The sequence below is a fragment of the Hyaena hyaena genome, unplaced genomic scaffold (genome assembly GCF_003009895.1).
Source record: "Hyaena hyaena isolate Hyena2069 unplaced genomic scaffold, ASM300989v1 scaffold_116, whole genome shotgun sequence".
Classification (NCBI taxonomy): domain Eukaryota; kingdom Metazoa; phylum Chordata; class Mammalia; order Carnivora; family Hyaenidae; genus Hyaena; species Hyaena hyaena.
In genome coordinates, this window is record NW_024080748.1 from 716,532 (window position 1) to 737,832 (window position 21,301).

Genomic DNA, 21,301 nt, shown 5'->3' on the forward strand with positions numbered 1-21,301 from the left:
GGATCAATAATATGGGAGTGTGAGGCACTTTTGTCATTTAGTCAGCATTTTCTGAGCTGGAGCCTGAACTAATGCTGGACATATAGAGGACTAAGTCATGATCCATTCCCTAGAGGTGCTCAAAATGGGTAGAGTAGGGACTTGGGGACCCAGGAAGCTGTAGTGGTGAGTGGTGGGAGCATAGGCTAGGATTCTGCAGGTTTGAGCCTTGGTTCTGCTACTGACAACGGACCACTGAGTGGAATGTCCCAGGGCTTCTGTAAAAGAGTGGAAGACCAGACTCACACAAGCGTCTTGGGTGTCTGGTGGAAGGGCTATCCAAAACCCAGGTTTCTGAGTTGAGGAGCTTTGAAGGGTAAGGGATGTTGGGGGCTGAACTGGCTACCTGCTTGCTTCCCCAGGGGACTTAAGGCTTAGTGATCTGAATCCAGCCTCCCCAGGGGAGGGCAGCCACAGGTCTTGTGGGGCAAAGGCTGGGCCGAGATCTGGCGCCTAAGTTATGGTAATGAGCTGGGTAGTCCTGTCACTCTAGCTCGGGGAGGAGCCAAGCGCCCGGGAGGAGGGGCCAAGGGAACCCTCGGGCTAGAGAGCGAGAGGGACTGCGGCCGCCGAGTGGAGGTGTGACCCTGCCGGGACAGACCCTCGGACCCCCGACCCTGCGCTCAGGCTTCCCAGTCTCCGTGCGCCCCTATGGGGGCCCCGTCCCCGTGCGCCCCCGCGCCCGCGCTTTGCCTGCTACTCGCCTGCGTCTGGCTGCCCTGGGGTGAGGCGGCGGGCCAGTCCCTGAGGGTGCAATCTCTCGGTGAGAAGGGATGTGGACTAGGGGAGGCCGGGGACTGGGGGAACGTTTAGGAGAACCGGCCTGGGCAGGTTTCAGAGAGGGAGGAAAAAGTGGTTTCAGGGAAGGCAGGGCGACCGCCAAGGAGAGGGTCGGCGGGGGCGCAGAAGGAAAAAGAGGAAAGCCACAGCCGAGGCAATGGGTCCCAACTTAGGTAGGATGGAAGAGACCCCAGGTGGGGAGCTAGAGAGAACTGGGGCACAGAGAGTAGGAGGAAAGAGGGAGACCCATGTAGGAGAGGTGGCCAGAGAGAGGGAGAAAGGATTGAAGTCTGCAGGGAGAGAGAATGGGGGGGATGCAGAAGAAGCTTCCTAGCAGGTGGGGGACAGGCGGTGGGAGATGCAACAAAGGGAAGCCCGGCTTGAGTGGAAAGCAATCCTCCTCCCCCAGCTGCAGCCCCCACAGCCCAGAGCAATGCAGCGCTGCAGCCGGAGCCTGCCCGGGATCCCAGGTGAGTAGGTGCAAGTCTCCCACCCCCCATCTTTATTTCTGGTGTGGATGACCCCAGGGTTTGAGCACAGAGGGTGGGAGGAGGCCTGGGGATTGGGGGGAGGTGGGGCCCATTCCTATGCCTTCGACCATGTCAGACTTGTTTCTCATCTAGCCACAGCTCTCAAGAGGTGACCCCTGCCATAGAGGATGCTACAATGGTGATAGGAGGCCAGGTAAGAGGAAGCCTGGGGAAGGGGGCTTCACTGGGCAGGGGCTTACTTCTCTCTGGGACTGGGGTTGGCAGGGAGCTCTGTAGGCTGCAGGAAGGCTGTCTCTGCAGTTATTTGGAAGAAAACTAACAGTGTTCCTAGTATATGTCTGAAGTATGGAAATTCATACTCTAGTCACACTTTCCTAATCTCTTGGGACTCTGTAGTCAGCTCAGTTTGGTTTGGGTTTTGTTTGTTTTGTTTTGTTTGGGGCGGAGGGCACTAAGACGCAATCAGGACATAGCCGAACTCTCCCCTGTCCTGGGGTAGAAGCACGAAGGTGAGGGTTTAGGTGAGTGGAGTTCGCTCCTCCCTACCTGGTCTGGGAGGGTACAAAGCCCTGTAAGAGGCCCCACTCCGTACCTTGAGCCGTGCTCCAGCAAGGATGCCTAGAGAGGAGAGACAAAAATCGGGCCACTTGGTGGGATTTGTGAGGAAGGGCTGGTTGGGTAGGAGAGCCCCAAACCATTATCTGTTGCCCACCCTCCCGGGATCCTCCATGCTTTCAGGAGAGGTAGTAGTTTGTTTTTGCCCTTTGCCAAATTTTTTTGGTCTCTGGATCAGGCAACTCAGGTCTTCTTTTCCATCCTGTCCTCTATGTGTCTTTTCCACAACATGTTACAACAGACATGTTACAAATCCAGCCCACCCAGAGCCAGGTCCCGCAGAGGATCTTGAACCTCAACTCGTGCACCTTAAGGATCAGCTCTGGGTGGCTCCTTGGCCAGCAGGGTGGGGAGTATTGCTTATAATAGAAAACAATGTGCCCCAGATACCTGCCTTTTGGAAATAGGTATGAAGACCCCAAGGCAGGAGGAGGGAATGTTTATTCTGTAAGGTGTGGATTATCTGGGCTCTTTATTTCTGTTTGCCCACTTTCCCAGCCCCCAAGTTTTAGAATCACAGTCAGATGCAGTTTGAGTTGAAAGATAATGTTGTTACTCTTTTTATATGCAATGAAATCAAGATAGGTGGATCACCTGCCGGGGCTCCCAGAAAGCAGGTGAAATAAGGTTTCCCGTGGAGCCAGCCTGTTTCCCCATGACAGGAATGCCCCCCAGGGCTCCAGGAATCCCAGTGTTTTAGTGGGGAAAATGATCCTTACCCACGCACCTCATTTCCCCTGGCAGGCTTCCTTCCTTAATGGATTCCAGGGTAAGCTTCCCTCCCTTTTCCTTTGGGAAGCATCTGGATCAGCCAACTCCAGTAGGTTTCTCACATTATTCCATAGAGCATATAAGGGGTCAGAATGGCCTTCCTTTAAAGCTCTTCAGCGGGGGTGGGGGAATGAGGTAATTAGCTAGAAACTGAACGTAGGGATCCTTCGAGGGCTTCTGCCTGGAATAACCTCATCGGTAAGGGTGAAGGTCCCAGACTAGCATCCAACCAATCTTCATTTCAGTACTGCCACATTCCTATAGAGCTCAACAGTTCTCCAGAGAATGGATGGTATAGACCAGGATGGGGAAGAAAACACATTGTTATTTACAGGACCCTCAATTTAACTGAAATTTAGCATTCCCTTTAATTATTACTATAGGCTACAAACCACAATGCAGCAATAGCAGTGTCTGTGACTGTCACCAGTAGAAATCACATATATTTTCATATCACCTTACAGTTGTTGATATTTCCAGATCTCATGTAAACTCACTACTTCAAAACTCTGGCAGTGATAAGACCTGCTGCTAGATCCTGCTATTTAATGAATTAATACAAAAGCACAAACATTATTAACCACAGATTTTTATAAAATATTTTTGTAACTGTATTTCAATATAATCGACCGTGTTTCTAATCTTATGTTTTATGTATTTATAAACATTACTCTGAGACTGGGTCAATAGGCTTCACTAGGTTATCAAAGGGGTCCTTGGCATCAAAATGATTAAGAACTTCTGATCTATACTGAAGACGAATCGTCTGGGCAAGATTTTAAATGTTTTTCAGAAAACGGCCTTCCCTCTGCAGACCAGGCTGTCTTACCTTCATTAACACTGATCTCAGGAGCCACATGTGAGGTGGGGGCGAGGAGTGGAGGGACACAAAGACTAGATTTCATTAAGAGCTCTTCAGGGCCTATGGGATGCTGATGGTGATCGTTTTTCCCTTGGTTTCCGAGGCCCTGTGAGATCGATTACGACCAGGGTGGGAAGCCTGACTCCTGGGGCTCTGGCTGGGCCTGCAGGGTAAGGAGAGCCAGGGAGGACCCGGGAACCAGGGGCCAATGTGGGACAAGAACACTGAAACCTGGCCAAGGAGGGGCTGGTGACCTCCCAGGGGTTAGCAGGACAGTGAAAAGGGAGGGAGAGCATGCCCAGGGATGAGGTAGAGAGACTGGGCCTGCCAGGGAGAAGCAAAGAACCGAGGCTGGGCTCCAGGGACCAAGGGTTCTGAGTCCTTTGCCGGAGGCTGGGGATTCTGCTTGAGGATGCAGAGATGACAGTGAGGGAGGAAGACATGTGAGACAAATACCCACAGTGTGGTTGGTGCCTTATTGGCCCTGTGAACAAGAACATGAAATCCCTCAGGGCAGGGACTTTGTCCTGTTCACAGCACGTGGCCTGGGGCCACGCACATGGTTCTGGGAAGCTATACAAATGGGGAGGCCTGGGGGTCTGAGAGGCCAGGAGCCTGCTCCACCCAGGACCCCAGTCCCAGGCGACATGAGGCACCTCATACCAGGGTCCCGGGAGGTGAGGTGTCCAAGTCAGCAAGCCGTGTGGTGACTGAACGCACCTGATGTTGGGACAGTGCTAATTTCAGCTAATTTCAGATGGTTTATATCTCAAGAGACCATGTGTTGGGAATTCTGGTCCAGGAGATAGGATTTCTCGGCTCTCTTTGTTTGTGGCACCCCCAGATTTATGGTATCAGGGAGAGTCCTGGCTTGGAGCTGAGTTCTGAGGATGGTGGGTGGTGATCTGTGTGGAAGGTTGGAGTGGGGGATGGGGTGAGATGTTCCCTTGCCCTGGGCTGAGGGGCTGCCTTTGTTTCCTAGGTCTGCCTCACATGGTTTCTGTGGTGAGGAGGAACCATATTTGTTCTCCAGACAAGGGGCTTTTGTGTCGGGTTAGGAGGGAGAGAAGAAAGAAGGGAAGGCTGGGGGATATTGGAGCATGGGGAGGGACTGTGTTTAGGCCACCGAGGTGCCACTGTGGAGGCTAAATACCAGCCTTGGCTCCTCTAGGGCAGGCCTGAGAATTCTCCCTTCTAGACTTCTCAGAGGTGGTCCTGCAGAGGTGGACTGGCTGGGGGCACTGAGGGCCAGGGCGCCTCCTCCTCCAGGTCATGGACAGGAAGGGCCATGACCCCTAGGAGGTCCCTCCCTGATGTCAGCCCTTGACCGAGTTCTCTTCCTTCTGTCTTGAAAAGGGGGCTGAAGTCCTGGACTCCTTAGCCATGTCCTCCTGGGAAAGGCGGCTCCATCGGGCCAAATGTGCACCATCTTGTAAGTGCCCCCACCCCCTCCCCTGAGGCCCATAGGAGGGCCCAGGCCCGCAGAGAAACCTGTGAGGGCAGGCCAGGCTTCCCTCAGGGCCCCTTGTGACCTGTTTTTCCCAGAAAGAGGTGTCTTTCCACCTTCCCAGCCCTGGTGTCCAACTCCATTTTTCTTTCTCCTTCCTGGCCGGGGAGAACTTCCTCTCCAGTGTTCTGTTCTCATGACCATGGCCCTCTCACACCATCTAATGCCAGTGAGATTGTGCTTCCTTGTTTAGTGGTTGTCCCCCCCCCCCCACTTCACCCTGTTTTTGCGGCCTCTCCCCTCACCCTGTCCTGTGTCTGTGGCCTCTACCTTTACCCTGTCCTGTGTCCGTGGCCCTTTCTCTTGCATCATGGCTCCTTCCTTCACCATACTCTGCTCTACTTGGTCTTTTTGTCCTCTGTGGCCTCTCTGTCTACTGTATTCTAAATGTGAGTCACCTCCCCCTTCCCTGATTCATGCGTAGGCCTCTTCCCCTGAGCATAAGGAACAGTGAGGAAAATGGTACTTGAAGATCTCTGGGCACCCCACATGCTCCGCTCTCTCAGTCGGCCTGCCTTATCTGGTAGCCAGGAACTTTTAGCATAAGGAGCTGAAGGCCCAGGTGGGGCTGGTCTGGGGGCCACTTGATGCACACTGAGGACAGGCACTCTGAGACCCTGCACTGCCTGCCTGTCAGGGAGCAAGCCACGCAGCTGGGTCTGAGGCACCCTACTTGTGCCCCCATTAAAGCTAGCTCCTGAGGAATGTTGGGGCTCCCTGTGGTGGGAATCTGAGTTCTGTGTAGCTCCGGGAGGGCTGGGTCTGGGACCCTGGCATGCAAGAGGTGCTGTATCACTGGGTTTTGCCAATCTTGGCTCAATGCGGAGGTGCCTTCTGTGTCTCCCATGCAGACTTGTTCTCCTGCTTCAACGGGGGCGAGTGTGTGCACCCTGCCTTCTGTGACTGCCGACGCTTCAATGCCACTGGGCCACGCTGCCAGATGGGTGGGTGTGGGCTCCATCCCACCCCTGGGATCGGCCCTGAGTACAGGGAAAGCTTGTGGGCCTGAGGCCTGGGGGTCCTGGGCTGGAGGGTGTTTGTGGGAGGTCTCCGCCAGCACTGGACCAACCGGCTTCTAGCTTGATGCCCACTGCAGCTGCACAGACAGGTTTTCTCTTCTCTGACACAGTGTACAATGCCGGCCCTGAGCGGGACAGCATCTGCCGGGCATGGGGACAGCACCATGTGGAGACATTTGATGGCCTCTACTACTACCTCTCTGGGAAGGGCAGCTATACCCTGGTGGGGCACCATGAACCTGAGGGGCAGAATTTCTCAGTCCAGGTAAGGCCTTCCCTATCTTGCCCATCTAGAAGTTTCCACTAGGTTCTAGAAGTTGTGCTGGCCTGGGCTCTCCTTATGATAGAGAGTCTGCACCTGTAAGGGGCTGCAGTCCCACAATCCTCTCTCACCTGCCCACTCCTAGTTGCCCCTGGCCAGTAATTGACTAGGTCATCATTCATTAGGTATTAAGTGCATACTTGTACCCTTCCTGGCACAAGGCTTGGTGGTGGCCTTGTGGACAACACAGATGTGATCTTTGTCCTCACAGAACTTAGAGTAGACATCAAATCAAATGAATCATATATAGTGCAACTGGATGCTTTAGAGAGAAATGCCAAATGTTAGAAGAGCATGTGATGGGACTAACCTTGCTTATTGGGAAGGATGATGATCAGGGAAGACTTCCCAGAGGAAATGACGTTTAAGTTGAGAACTGAAGAATGAACTGGAGTTAGCCAAGTGAAGGGTCACAGGGGTTAAAGATGGACGTGACAACATTCTAGGTAAAGGGAACTTGGGTGCTAAAGATCTGAGATAAGAATGAGCACTGTGCCTCAGAGGAAATGGTAGGTGCTGGATGACTCAGTGCATAGTTACCGCCTCTGAGAAGGCCTTCTGGATGCACTGACCTAAGCTGGCTCAGGGGCCCTTCTCTGTGTAACCAAAGTCCTGCATTGTTACGTTGCCAGTGCATTTTTCTCACAAAGGTCTGTTTCCAGGTTGGTCTTCTCTACCAGAGATGAGCTTTCCAGGCAGGGACCATATCTTTTCATTTGGTGTTCCCTGGACCCGGATTACTCTGCTCAGGCAGAGTTTGTCCAGTATATGAACATATGTCTGAGACTCACTGTCAGGCAGGCCTGATTTACATTCTCACCCCATGTGTTGAGTGGGGCTTCAGCTTCAGGCACTGGTCAGTACCTCCATCTGGAGAAAAGTCTCCTTGGGGAGCCAATTCGCTGAGGGGCACCTTGGCCAGTACTGAGTTAGGGCCAGGGGGCTAGGAGTTTGGGAAAATCCTAGTGCTCAGTGTCACCCTTGACCAGAAGGTCAGAGCTATGATTATCTGCAGTGTCTACTAGCTAGGTGTGTCCCTCTGTCTCAGGCATAGACCTGCCCAGGGGCTGCCCTAAGGACCATGCCCTGGGTGGGCTGACCAATTCTGCCCTCTCTGCCTTGGTATCACACATCAGGGTCTTTCATGACTGTCATTTCACGATAGGTATGTTACAGTTACTTAGATTAATGGGATGCCACACATTTGCGGGTAATGAAATCAACCAGTTGCTCCCTCTGGGAAATGCAGATAATCATAGCTCTGAACTTCTGGTCAAGTGGTGTTGTGGGGACTGGAGACATCACAGAGGAAAGGTGCTTGGCACATTGGGGACAGGCGCTCAGCGTTAGCGGAAGCTCCACAGGGTGCCACTGGGGTCAGAACTGAAGTTCAGGGCCAGCCCTGCACACTGGCCTCTGAACCCCCCCAATCAGGTGCACAACGACCCGCAGTGCGGCTCCTCCCCCTACACCTGCGCCAAGTCTGTCAGCCTCTTCTTTGCGGGTGAGCAGGAGATCCGTCTGGCCAAGGAGGTCACCTATGGAGGTGTGAGGTAACTATAACACCTTCTGCCCTGAGCTCTCCTGCTCTCTGGCACTAGTGGTGGGGGGTGGTGAGTACCTTCCTTCTCCAGCCTAAAGAAAATTGTCTTCTGGGGACAAACAGCGGAGTTTCCTCCATCAGGGCAGGAACATACTGGCAGGCCAGCTGGGTTTGTGGAAAGATGAGTCCCTCAAGATTTTCGGAGACTCATGGCCCTGTGGGTTTCCAGACAGCGGGTGGGTATTCAAGTCAAGAGCAGAATTTTCCAGATCAAGTGGATGGTATAACACTACAAGCATGCTTAATTCTTTTCTTTCACATTTTTAAGGGAATCTTCCTGAATGGATAATATATAGTTCAAGCCTCCTCAGAGCAGATATTAAGCATACCATCACCATTTTCTGATGACATAGGGTCATTTCAATGTCACTTACCCTGCCGGGACTTCAGGGATGCCTGTGACCAGAGGAATAAGGACTCTTTGCCCCCACACCAGATGGCCCAGACCATCTTCAAAGATTTTTGAAATCTTCCTTGTCTCCTGTCTTCACTGTCCTTTCCTTCTCTTGCTATCTGCTGTCACTTCCTGTTGCTGCTGGGTTGGGGGAAGGGGTCTTCATGCAATGACCCTTCTCCCATTTTCATTTCCTGCTTCACTTCTGGAAACTGGGTAACCAAGCTTTCTGGCACTGAACATAAACCTGAAAGCCCAGGTGTTGCTCTGTGAAGAAAAGATTGGCATATGGATATTGGGTACCCATTTTGGCTGGTTAGACCTTTCTTTAGTTTTCCTTTCCTGATTTTCAAGTGGATTGAAAGTTGCCAAATTCCAGACTGGCTAGGAGACCCCATCCCAGTAAAACTGGGAATGGGGTCGGGACCACAATGGTTCTGCATCTTTTCTTCCACTCTTAGTTTTCCTTATCCCTCAGCTTTTTTCTTTTCTTATGCCTTTCCTGCTCCTCACCAAAAACAAAACAAAACAAAACAAAACAAACAAACAAAAACACCCAAACCAACAAAACAAGTAAATGTCTACTTATACCATTTCTCCCATCCAGGAGAAAGGACCTAGCAACTTCAGACACTCTGAGATTTATCCCTGCCAGGGAAATTGCAAATTTACAAAGCAAGTTTTAAACACTGAAGACAAAAGAATATCTCTCTAATGGTGGACCCCAGATGCCCAGGAGTCAGAGGGGAAAGTGGGGGCCTCTGATTCCCATGGTCTTGTGGGGTGTGGATGAGGCAGGTGCTGGGTACATGATGGTCCCTGCAGATAGGGACGGTGGGTCCTTTGGTGAAGGGACCGCGTGAGTGGGGGTGGTGTGAACACCCTGAAGCTCTGGACTGTACCCTGCAGAGTCCAACTGCCACATGTGATGGGGAGCGTGAGTCTGCAGCGGCTCGCTGGCTACATCCTTGTGCGGCATCAGTCAGCCTTCACGCTGGCCTGGGATGGTGCCTCAGCCGTCTACATCAAGATGAGCCCAGAGTTCCTGGGCTGGACTCATGGGCTGTGTGGGAACAACAATGCCGACCCGCAGGATGACCTGGTGACCAGCTATGGTGAGGTGCAGGGCAAGTGGCCTTCGAGGGATTTGATGGAAGTAGGGAGGAGGTTGGGTGGACATCAGGCTGGGAAGGGTGAGAGAGACCTTGGGGCAGAACCCTGGAGTCATGATACTAAAGACCCAGTGGGGGGTCAGGAGTCCCTTCCTGCCAAGGGTGTGGCCACCTGACCTCAGTTTCCTTGTGGGTAAAAGAGTCATAAAGAAAACTCCTACTCGGGTTGTGTAAAGATCTAAAGGGCACTTTGCTAGGTAGTGCCCTTAAGCACACATTGTGAGTGTATGCTGGGGGCAGGAGCAGAGGGTCAGAGAGAGCCTGGAAGAGAAGGAGCCCCGTGGGAGCTGAAGATACCTGCAGATGAGTGGTAAGAAGTAAAAGTCAAGCATGCAGAGCCAAATCATGGTGACGCTGGCCTTCCCAAGAAGGGAAGTGACACCTTTGAGCACCCACAACATACTGAACACTCAACATGCATCATCTCATACAGTCCTTGCAATAATATCATGGGGGGATTATTTGCCCTATTTCACATAGGGGGAAACTGAGGCTTGGAGAGGTGCAAGGGCTTGTCCAGGCTCACATATTAGTTGCCTCCCCTGAGTTTGGAGCAGTAGGGAGCTACTACAGGTTCTTGAGCATTCTTCACTACTGTTACTACTAGTTTTCAGGAGAGTGGCTCCGTTGGGAAGTGCAAACTGGGATGGGAGCCAAGAGGCTAGATTCTTCAACTCATTGTCCCCTTTTGGCATCTCTTCGGCTCCACCTGCCCTCCTTCAGAGCCCTCTGCAGCTCTTCCCTCCCCAACCCCCCACCCACCTGTGATGAGACTAGTTCTCCCCTCCAGGGAAGCTGACCGACGATGTGGCTGAGTTTGTCCATAGCTGGCAGGAACAAGCCCCCAACCAGCCTCCAAGGCCTACAACCGCCTCCCTGCCTCGCCCACCGTGTCTGCAGCAGAGCCCGGGAACCATGCAGGTCTGCACCCTGGGGAGAGTGCCTACCACCCACCCTGCCCTTACCCCCATCCTAGTCTCTGGCTTAGGTTCATTTCCTGTCTACCTCTTAGAAAGTCACTGGCTTGCAGGGGCCCAGGGTTGTTTGTGTCTATGGCCCCATCCCTTTTCCTCCATCACCCTCTTTCTCTCCCTGGGGCTCAAACTGGCGTTCTGGGGGGGGGGGCTGGTGAAGTCAGAGGGCTGTGAGTGGCTTTGCCAGCCCCGGCTCTGGCCCCTGGCTCTTTCCCCAGGGCGTGTATGACCGGTGTGAGGCATTGCTGCGGCCCCCCTTTGATGCCTGCCATGCCTACGTCAGCCCTCTTCCCTTCACAGCCAGCTGTACCAGTGACCTCTGCCAGTGAGTAGGCAACCAGGACCAGAGCTGGTATTGGGTTGTGGGGAGACCTGTCCCAGTACTAGGGTGGGTCTCAGCATGGGGGCCACTGAACCTGATAATCCCAGGCCCCGACATATACCCTTCCCAAAAGCTTAGAAATTCTTACCTGCATAGGAGGGACAGAAGAGTTTCCCCATTCTCTGAAGCCCAGAAATGGGGACTGACACCCTCAGGGTCAAACAAGTCAATGCCAATGTTGGGACTAGAACCCAGGTGTCCTGCCTCCATCTGTATACCTAGATCCCTCTCCAATCTCCCTTTCCGAGCTGTGTGACAAGGAGGGGTGGGTGCCCTGATTCCTGGCAGTCTCTGCAGGGTGCTGGAGGGCCGGTGGCAGATTGGGCTCCGTGTGACCCTTGGCTTTCCGGCACAGATCAGTGGGCGATGAAGCCACCTGGTGCCGGGCGCTGGCAGAGTATGCCCGAGCGTGTGCCCAGGCGGGGCGGCCCCTGCAGACCTGGAGGACCCAGCTCCGGCAATGCGGTAGGTGTAGCCTGGTGGTGGTGGGGGGTGGGGGGGGCGGTGCAGGGAAGGGTTTAGACAAGCTCTGTCCTGGGGCTGTGGTGGCCTTGTCAGGCCTCAGCTCAATGACCTGTCCTGCTTAGAACCACAGTTGTTAGAGCTGGAATTCCTGAGGCCCCATGTGACAGATGAGGAAACAGGCTCAGAGTGGAAGGACTGGCCCAGGGCCACAGAGTGGGATGAGGGTGGTTCTCAGAGCCTCCCAGGCCCTCGCCAACTTTCTGGTTTCTCAGTGTTCCCCCTGGGACTAGGGGAACAGGAAAATCACAGCCCTCTCTCGCCCTCCCCTAAGGCCTGGAGTAGGGGGTGGTCTGTCCTGGCAGAGCTAGAGGGACAGGACGGACTGCTCCCTTCCTCCCAAGCCATGCACTGCAAGGAGAAGGCCTTTATCTACAACGAGTGCATCACCTGCTGCCCCACCTCCTGCCAGTCCCAGACATCCTGCGTGGACAGCGAGATCGCCTGTGTAGATGGCTGTTACTGCCCCGACGGTATGCCCAGGGTGGAGCGGATGCCTGGCAGTGTCTTCCTGGGCTGGCACGCACGAGCACAAAGCAGGGGCTCAGAGGATGCCTGTTTGTGGGATGAGTGAGGAAGGAGCACACAACTAATGAGTGGTTAAATGAATGACTGGCTTTAAGGGGGGCTGAGGATGGGGGTGGAGCTGTGGCTTTTGAGAAGTTCATTGGGGTATTTAATTTCATCGAGACTGTGTACAGATGAGACAAGTCATTCACTCATTCGTTGGTTCACTTATCACATATTTGTTTAAACATGCATCCACATACTGTTTTTTTATGGGATATAAATGCACTGTTTTTAAGGGAGTATACGTTTGCAGCACATCTGTATTGTGTAGCCCATTTGGCTAGGCAGGGGTTGTTGGGTATGTAGAGGTATAGTCATTGACCTTAGGGGTCAGAATCTGGTTGCAGTGACAAGCCACGTACACCTACGACTCCTGTGTAAGGCATGATGTAGTGAAGACCAGCTCAAGAGTTCAGACGAAAAGAGACATTGGAATTCAGTCAGGGGAGAGATAGTCAGGGAGGTCTTCCTGGAAGAGGTGGTACCTAAACTGGTTCTAGATGCAGTGACAGGCTTTGGAGAGGTGGAGAAGAGAAGCTAGCCAGGTTGCTTGGGGTAGGTGGTTCTCTGAACAGAAGTCTGGGGGTGAGATTATTTGCCCAAAGGAGATTCATATCTGGCCTGAGCCAAGAATTTATGCAGGAGAAAGCTTGGAAATGGGCTCAGGGGTGGAAGCTTGGATGAGGGGATCTTTGTCCCTGGGCACCTGTGAATGGTCTGTGAACAAGAGTGGAGGTGAGTTAAGTGGGCCTTTGCTGTCACCCTAGGGCTGATCTTTGAGGATGGAGACTGTGTGGCACCAGCTGAGTGTCCCTGTGAATTTCACGGGACCCTGTACCCAACTGGCTCTGTGGTGAAAGAAGACTGCAATGCCTGGTCTGTGTCCATGGCTGGGGGTGGGACAGTGGTGACCTCCAGGGTTTTCCATCAGAGCCGTCCATCTGGGGTCTGGGAGCCCTGGCAATCTGGGTGGGGGCACTCATTCAGCATCTCTGAGTCCCAGGCAATTTCATTAAATTCAGCCCTTGGAGATAGGGGAATCTCTACCACCCATTTTAGAGACAGAAAGACTGAGGGCTGGGGACAGGAGCTCTGTGGACCCTGCAGCCCTCTGGCATCTATCCCAGGCCTGGAGAGGTGAGCCTTGCCTCTTTGATCTCTGTGTTTCAGCACATGCACTGCGGGCAAGTGGGTGTGCAGCACATCTGTCTGCCCAGGTATGTCTGACTCTCATCTTGGACTCTACCTCCTTCCTCTGGTCTCACAGCTTTTGGGCAGGGAAGCTCTGGGGGCCAGGCCTGCAGTTCCATTGGGTCAGCTTGCCCCACATTGTTTCCTCAGAGCTGCTTTGCCTGATTAAGGGATTGCTCTGCCCCCTGCCAGGGAGGGTTTTGGGAGGGTGTATCTCAGGACCTTCCTGAGCTTGGGGGGCTTGGATGGAGACTGGTCTCCAAGCTTGGGGCCTGGTCTCCTGTCAGAGGGAGATGCCCAGGGCAAGGCTGCATGTCCCTTCAGGTGGGCTGGTGGGATCAGGCTTGCATCTCCCTCGTGACCAGAGTGTCAAAAGGAAGGCCAGAGCTCCAAACACTGCCCTGATTCCTGAGGACAGAGTGCTGTCTCTCCCTTATGCTCGAGCCTGCAGGGCAGAGGCAGTCCCCGTGGGGCAGCTCCCCTGTGTCAGCCCCCTTACTCTGCCCCTCAGCCGAGTGTTCAGTGACTGGCGACATCCATTTCACCACCTTTGACGGCCGCCGGTACACGTTCCCTGCCACATGTCAGTACATCCTGGCCAAGAGCCGCTCCTCAGGCACCTTCACAGTGACACTGCAGAATGCCCCCTGTGGCCTGGTAAGTAAGGGCTGGGGACCTCAGGCCCAATCCAGCCAGCCACCCCTGCTCTTTGCCCCCAGAGAGGCTGCAGGATTTAGGGCAGGGCCCCAGGTTTTCCACAGCCCACTCATCCTGATGTCTAGTCTTTCTGGGCAGAGCCAGGGGGCAGGAGACTAGGTTCTGTCTCTAGAACATCTGATAGCTGAGAGCCATTTCCCTTTCCTGGGCCTCAGTGTTTTTTAAAAAAATCCCTAAAATGGGTCTAATTCAACTAAATCTTCTCTGCTTCATTGAATTATACCTTCAACATCTCTGTATTCATTCATTTGTTCATTTATTCATTCAGCAAATACTGAAAAAATTTTTGTGCCAGAAGCTATGTTGGGTCTTGGAGACTGGGATGAATTAGATCTGGCTCTGCCCTTCTGGGCCTTGCAGTTTGGTGGGTCAAGCAGTTAGTGACTCCATAGCCACTGTTATAGGAGCTGTGAGAACATGGACATTACTGGGTAGGTCTCCATGTGGGAGCCTCTCCTGGTTCTTGTTTTACCTGGATGCCAGGTGGAAGGAGGGGTAGATCAGGAAAGACTTCCTAGTGGAGGTGACCCCTGAGCTGTGTTAGCCACTTGTGAATGTATCTGAGAAAATGGTCAACTTGCAGTTCCAGGGTAGTTGTAAGTCTGTTTGTTTCTCAGTGACTGCGCTTTCCCTGAGCTGACCGTGCTGAGCTAACCCCACAAGTCCTGGGCTGGACTATACGCAGACTCCTTCCTGCACAATAAGACAAGCGTTCACACCCATAGCCAGGGCAGCTGCCCCCAAAGCCCACCTCTCTGCCTGCCTTTTCCACCCCCCAGTGATGTCACATGGGTGACAGACATCACCAAGAGGTGTCCCTCCCTGGCCCTGGGGACCCAGGATGGGCTGAGGACAAGGTAGAGGGCTGGGCTTTCTTCTTCCTGAAGCCTGAGTGGCTTCCTCTCCTCCCCTCTATCTGCCAGAGAATGGCCTGGGTCTGCCCTTAGCTGCTCTCTGAATCAGAAGAATGAACCCTTGTCCTCAAAGGCTGGGTCCCTCCCATCACATCTTGAGAGTGGCAAAAGAAAAGGCAACACAAACAGACACAGCCCCATGGGACTCCCCCCAGGTTACAAAGTTCTAGAGTCTTCGAATGCCTGAAGGCTATGGGACCTCGGGGGTCCCTTACCAACCCCTTCTCCACCATGGTCTGGACAGTGGTTGCAGCCTCAGCCTGACATAACTTGCTTCACTGCTGACCAGTGCCTTTTTTTTTTTAATGTTTATTTTTGAGAGAGAGAGTGTGTGCAAGGGGCAGAGAGAGAGGGAGACACAGAATCTGAAGCAGGCTTCAGGCTCTGAGCTGTCGGCACAGAGCCCGATGCCAGGGCTCACACTCACAAACCATGAGATCGTGATCTGAGCCGAAGTCAGATGCTTGACCGACTGAACAGTGCCTCTTGATCACACATTCCTTTTACCATGAGCCAGGTCTCTTCCTTGTGACTTCATCCACACTGATGAACCAGCAGAGGGCCAGCCTTGTAGAAGCTTTGTGCTGGGCACAGTGAGGGTTACACAGATGAGTCAGACCCTGGTCCTAGCCACCACAAGCTCGCAGCCCGCTCAGGGAGTTAGTCACGTCCTCAGGTCAGTTTGCTTCTCTATGAGATACAGCAAGAGCAGTGCCATCAGAGGAGATTTCTGTGGAAGAAGAAATACTCGAACAGGTCAGAAGAAAGCCTCATGATAGAGGTGGCATTTGAGCTGAATGACCTAAAAAGTGGTCCAAAAAAGATAAATAGAAATAAGATATCTATGTTTGAGGATGGGGAGGAAGAGCAATCCAGGAGGATTAGATCGTATGAGAAAAAGCAACAGGGTTGGAATGTTCTAGAATATATTAAGGCAGATGCAGAAGGAGGATGACAACTGGCTGACCGGCTGGTAAAGTGTGAGGGGTGTGGGAGAGAAGCAGGAAGAGTCAAAGGTGAAGCCATGACTTCAACCCCGGGTTAGCAGAAGTGGGCAGGGTGAGGATGTTAATAGAGAGGATGATGATGATAAAGTATTTGCATAATACTTTAAACTTTGACTCATCAGTTTTGCATTTGACAACTAATTTAAGGCTCAAAATACCCCCACATAGTCATCATTATGATTCTCCCCATTTAACATATGATAAGACAGGCCTGCAGAGGCTTGGGGCATTTTTGACAACCTCCAGCCAGCAGGAGGGGGAGCTGAGCCAGACCCAAGGGTGGAAGTCCAGAAAGCCTGTCACAGTTTCTTAATACATCCACCCCCAAATCAGGGTAGTGTTTATAGCCTTTGAAGAATTTTTAAAGTAGACCTTATTTTTTAGAGCAGCTTTAGATTTTACAGAAAAATGCACAGAGTTCCCATATATCCAGCACCCAATTCTTCCTATTATTAGCAGCATATATTAGTATGGTACATCTGTTACAAATAATGAACCTATGTTCATTATGTACATTAACTAAAGTCTGTACCTTAATCATCTTTCCTTATTTTTTTTTAACCTGTCTTTTTTTTTTTTTTTTTTTTCCTGTTCCAACATACTACATTTAGTCATCATGTCTCCTAGGGTTTCCTTGCTGTTACAGTTTCTAAGACCTTATTTATGGTGACCTTGAAAGTTTTGAGAAGTATTGCTCAGATATTTTGTAGAATGCCCCTCAACTGGAATCTGTATGCTTTTCTCATGGTTAGAGTGGTGTTAGGGATTTCAGGGAGAAAGATAAGAGGTAAATTGCTATTTTCATCACATCTTATCAAGGGTACATATACCAACATGGTTTATCACTATTGAGGTTGACTTTGGTCATCTGGCTGAGGTAGTGTTTGTTGCATCCTCCTCTGTAAAGCTACTCTTCTTTCCCCCCTTACCATATTGTTCCCTTCGGAAGGAAGTCACTATGTTCAGCCCACAGTTAAAGAGTAAGGAGTTATGCTCCCTCTGCTTGAAGGCAGAGAATCTACATTCATTAGCTGGAATTTTTCTGCATAGGAAATTCATCTTTTTTCCCTTGACATATTTTTTTTTCAATCATTTATTTATGTCAGCATGGACCCAGGGATATTTATTTTATACTTTGTGTAAGAACCAATACTTCCTTTTTTATTTTGTTACTCAAATTTTTCCAGCTTGACCATTGGGCAGTCTTTCAGTTGGCTCTGGGGTCTCTTTGGTATACCCCTATCGTGTGTGTGTGTGTGTGTGTGTGTGTGTGTGTGTGTGTGTACTGCCTTACTTTATACTCTTATAAGATGCACCAGGCTCATATTGCATATTTCCTCTTCCATTTCTGGAATCAGCTATTCCTGAAAAAATATTATCAGATGCTCTGGGCTCACTTTATTGGAGAATAGTATTAAACACCAAGATCTGGGGTACTGGGTATGCTCATTGCTACTGGGGTATCATTTCTTTTAGACCCTCTCAGGTGATAGAAAAAGGAAATAATGCGAATAACCTATGAATATCCTTGTATAACCAATATATATGTACACATACCTATAATCTATCCATAGCCCTCTACATCTATATATGCTAAACAGGAGCTCATACTGATGTTCCAACTCTAATCGATTGCCACATGAGTCATTCTAGTCTCCCCTTTGCTTATCTGTAAATACCCACTCCAACAGTGACAAATATGGTTTCTACTGTTCTCCATCTATTTATCTAATTGTTCAATTCCAGTATACCTGTATAGAAGTACCAGAAGTATTAATCCATATCTCCACAGGAAAGAACTTTATCAACCAGAGTACAGTGCTTATGCATAGTTTCTTTTGCTTTTAGTCTTACAAACTCCACTTATTTCCAAAGCTTCTTAGGTCATCACCTTTCCTTGCACCCTTTTCAGTGAGGTTGTTCTGTTAGATTCTGTTCAGTTAGATTCTTTTGTCACATTCTATCCTGGGATCCTCTGACTTCCTACGTGATTTTTTAAATTATATACATTAGGGTTCACTCTTTATGCTGTAAAGTTCTCTGGGCTTTGACAAATGCAATCTCCAAAGTATTCCATGCACATTTTCTTTTCTAAAATTTTAATTATTTTTTATTTGAGAGAGAGAGGATGTGTGTGTGTGAGGAGAGGAGAGGAGCAGAGGGGGAGAGAGAGAACCTCAAGCAGAGCCCAATGTGGGGCTCGATCCCATGACCCTGGGATCAGGACCAGAGCCAAAACCAAGAGTCAGATGCCCAACTAACAGAGCCATGAACACTTCTTTTTCTCAGTGTCAAACCAGGCAGGACCAATGAAGTATTGTTGTATCTCTATTTTATAAGTAGAGGACTGAGGTTTAGATAACTTAAATGAGGTCTTTAAGGTCTCAGCATTCAGTGACATCAAGACTTGAGCCTAAGACGTTGACTAAAGGGTGCAGGCTTTCTTCCTACACCAAAGACATGTCCAGAGCAGACCGGAGGATGAGTGAGTTTGACAAAGAAGGTGATGTTTTAGACACAGTGGTTTTGAGCTATTTCAGGGATTTTAGGTCTCCTTGGGAAGGAGCTTGGAAGAAAGGTTGTAGCTTGTTGCATAATGCCTTTCTGAAAAGTTTCAAGTGCTAGTTCTTTCCTCATTTCACTGTTTGATTCTATCACTTTCAGGTCATACTTTCTTTGGCTGTCTTTGGACTTAGGATAAAGTCCTAAAATATTACAAAGCTCTGCCCAACCTGGCCTTTGCCTACCTCTTGAAGAACTTACCTTAAACCACTTTTCTCAGTGGGCTCTGGCCCTCTGGTCTTCTTTTATGTACTTTTTAATGTACTCTTATGTACTTCCTGTGTCAGGGAGTTTTGTACAGCCTGTTCACTGTGCCTGGATATCCCCCTTCTTGCCTTCTCTCTTTGCCCAGCTACCTTCTCTGCACCATTCAGATCTCAGCTCAACTCTCACATTTTCCGGTACCGCAGTCTTCTGATCTGCAAAGTGAGGTAGTTAGTGGTACTTACTACATAGGATTGCTATGAGAATTAAGGGAGTAAATACATGTAAAAAAAGATTAGAATAGTGCCTGAAGATAGTAACTCTAAAGTTAGCTATTAGGGGTGCCTAGGTGGCTCAGTCAGTTAAGTGTCCAACTTTGGCTCAGGTCATGATCTTGCTGTTTGTGAAATTGATCCTTATATTGGACTCCATGCTGACAGCATGGAGCCTGGAGCCTGCTTCAGATTCTGTGTCTCCCTCTTTCTCTATCTTCCCCCACTCATGGTCTGTCTCTCAAAAGTAAATAAACATTAAAAATTTTAATAAAATAAAATTCGCTGGTATTATAATAAATTATAGTATTATTAAAAGTTTTGTTATGATTTTTACATCATCATCTTTCCTACCTCTGCACACTAAATCTTGTTCCTTCACTATATGCTTTCCTAGCATTCTATACCTCTCTGCAGCACTGATGTGAGTAAATAATTTAAAAACCAACTTTGTAATTACTTGTTTAATGTCTGTGTCCCACACAAATATGTACTTTCCATGAGGGCAGGGACTATCTGTGTCATGTTCATCACTGTATGGTTGTATGGATGTCTTCTTGTGGAAGGAGGTATGGTTGGGCCTGATGTATACTACCCATTTCAGAGATGAGAACCTGAAGCCCCATTCCTGCCTGCCTATGAGGGGAGCTTGATACTCTGCAGTATGTGACACATGGAAAGAGCTATATAAACACCTATAAAAGGATGAAATTAAAGTCCTGTATTGCAGTTGAGTAGGGAGGCTAGTGTTTCTGAGGCTAGACTCTGGGCCATCCGGGGGGGGGGGGGGGGCTATCTCTGCTGTGTCATAGACAGCTAAGACTTGACTATCTTTTTATTTGCATTATCCCAGCTCTGCCAACCTCCTCCAATCTGAGCCTCTGACTTCCCATTCCCAGATGAGAGCATTTGGCTAGAGGACTCCTAATGTCCTTTGGGGGTTCTGTCTCAGCCTGTCCCTGACCTCAAATTGCACTAGAATACCCAATCCTGGGGGGTCTTTTGGGACCAGCAGGCCAGACAAACTAACTCTGTCCTATTTGCCTTCCTCTTTCTCCAGAACCAGGATGGAGTCTGTGTCCAGTCAGTGTCAGTGATTCTGCATCAGGACCCTCGGAGGCAGGTGACCCTGACCCAAGCAGGGGATGTCCTTCTGTTTGATCAGTACAAGGTCACCCCACCCTACACGGATGGTATGGCTTTTGTGGACAAGTAACTGGGAGCTGGCTGCCTAGGCCTCTTCTTCCAAGCACTGTCTCTGGCCAAAGTCACTGCCACATGGGCAAAAGCTCACATTTTAGCACTAGGTGAATCAGGCCGGAGGACACCTTGGTCCCAGGAGCATGGACTCTGGACTTGTCAGATGGTCTTTGTCCCTGTCCAAACATGACAGTAGGCTTCACAGCAGTATGATGCCTTTATGATGCCTTCCCTAACATGAGGATATGAATGAGGTTGTTTTCCATCCCACTTCTATTTTTTAATTACTTATGATCCCATCTGACTCCACAAGGGATCAGTGGTAGCTCATAGGAGGCCCAGCTAACAAAAATCCAAAAACTATTGAGAAATAAAATAGCACCAGAGAAAAAGAAAAAAAAAAAAGAGAGAAGGGGTTCAAGGTTGAGTGGGGATGCAGTGCGAGAGGTGTTAAAGAGGCCAAAGAAATGCATGCCACAAAAGGTAAAAAGTTCACTACAACTGAAATCTAAAATCATGTTGTGAGCTTCCTGGTGGGCATTGTGAGAAAAAAAAAAAGGGTAGTTACAGAATTCTCCTTTGCTACAGAAGGAAATACATCAGTGCAGGAAAGGCTTTATTAATTGGCACTTGGTGCTAAAAAAATGTTTTTTTAGGCTACCATGGTCAGTTGTCTCTGGGTCCTGTTTCATCACTGAACAGGATTTCCTCAAGGCTTCCCAAACTAACCCTTGAGCAGGGCTTCACTGGGTGGGAACACCGTGCTGGGTATGGGGGTCAGCGAAGACCATGCAGGTGGTGGTGGGTGGGTGGGTGCATGTTGGCAGAACTTCCCACATCCCTTTTCTGGCTCTGTGCCCAGACGCCTTTGAGATCCGGAGGCTGTCCTCCATGTTCCTGCGGGTGAGGACCAACGTGGGCGTGCGGGTGCTCTACGACCGCCAAGGACTGCGGCTCTACCTGCAGGTGGACAAGAGATGGGTGGAAGACACCGTGGGTCTCTGCGGCACCTTCAACGGCAACACGCAGGACGACTTCCTGTACGTGATCCTGCCCCGGAAGCGGAAGGAGGGGGTGGGCTCCTGAAGGCCGGGTGTCCAGAGGCACTGCCTGAAAACGTCTTTCGAGAACTCCCTTAGTCTCTCACTGTGCCACACGTGTACCATTGATTGTTTATTCCTAAGCGTTTAAATTTAAGCATATTTCTTTAA

General features: G+C 50.4%; 1 protein-coding gene across 1 annotated transcript in view; it reads left to right on the forward strand.

Moving 5' to 3' along the window:
* The first annotated feature begins 690 nt into the window (after window positions 1-690).
* Window positions 691-21,301, forward strand: part of OTOG (otogelin) — an 82,624-nt gene continuing 62,013 nt past the window's right edge. Inside the window, exons 1-17 of the mRNA XM_039236740.1 lie at window positions 691-802; window positions 1,229-1,289; window positions 1,443-1,503; window positions 4,915-4,990; window positions 5,917-6,009; window positions 6,195-6,349; window positions 7,841-7,959; window positions 9,313-9,518; window positions 10,366-10,496; window positions 10,768-10,874; window positions 11,287-11,396; window positions 11,798-11,926; window positions 12,791-12,899; window positions 13,194-13,240; window positions 13,726-13,871; window positions 19,951-20,083; window positions 20,953-21,130. Of these exons, the coding sequence (XP_039092671.1) occupies window positions 691-802; window positions 1,229-1,289; window positions 1,443-1,503; window positions 4,915-4,990; window positions 5,917-6,009; window positions 6,195-6,349; window positions 7,841-7,959; window positions 9,313-9,518; window positions 10,366-10,496; window positions 10,768-10,874; window positions 11,287-11,396; window positions 11,798-11,926; window positions 12,791-12,899; window positions 13,194-13,240; window positions 13,726-13,871; window positions 19,951-20,083; window positions 20,953-21,130 (1,973 nt within the window). The remainder of the gene's footprint in view (window positions 803-1,228; window positions 1,290-1,442; window positions 1,504-4,914; window positions 4,991-5,916; window positions 6,010-6,194; window positions 6,350-7,840; window positions 7,960-9,312; window positions 9,519-10,365; window positions 10,497-10,767; window positions 10,875-11,286; window positions 11,397-11,797; window positions 11,927-12,790; window positions 12,900-13,193; window positions 13,241-13,725; window positions 13,872-19,950; window positions 20,084-20,952; window positions 21,131-21,301) is intronic.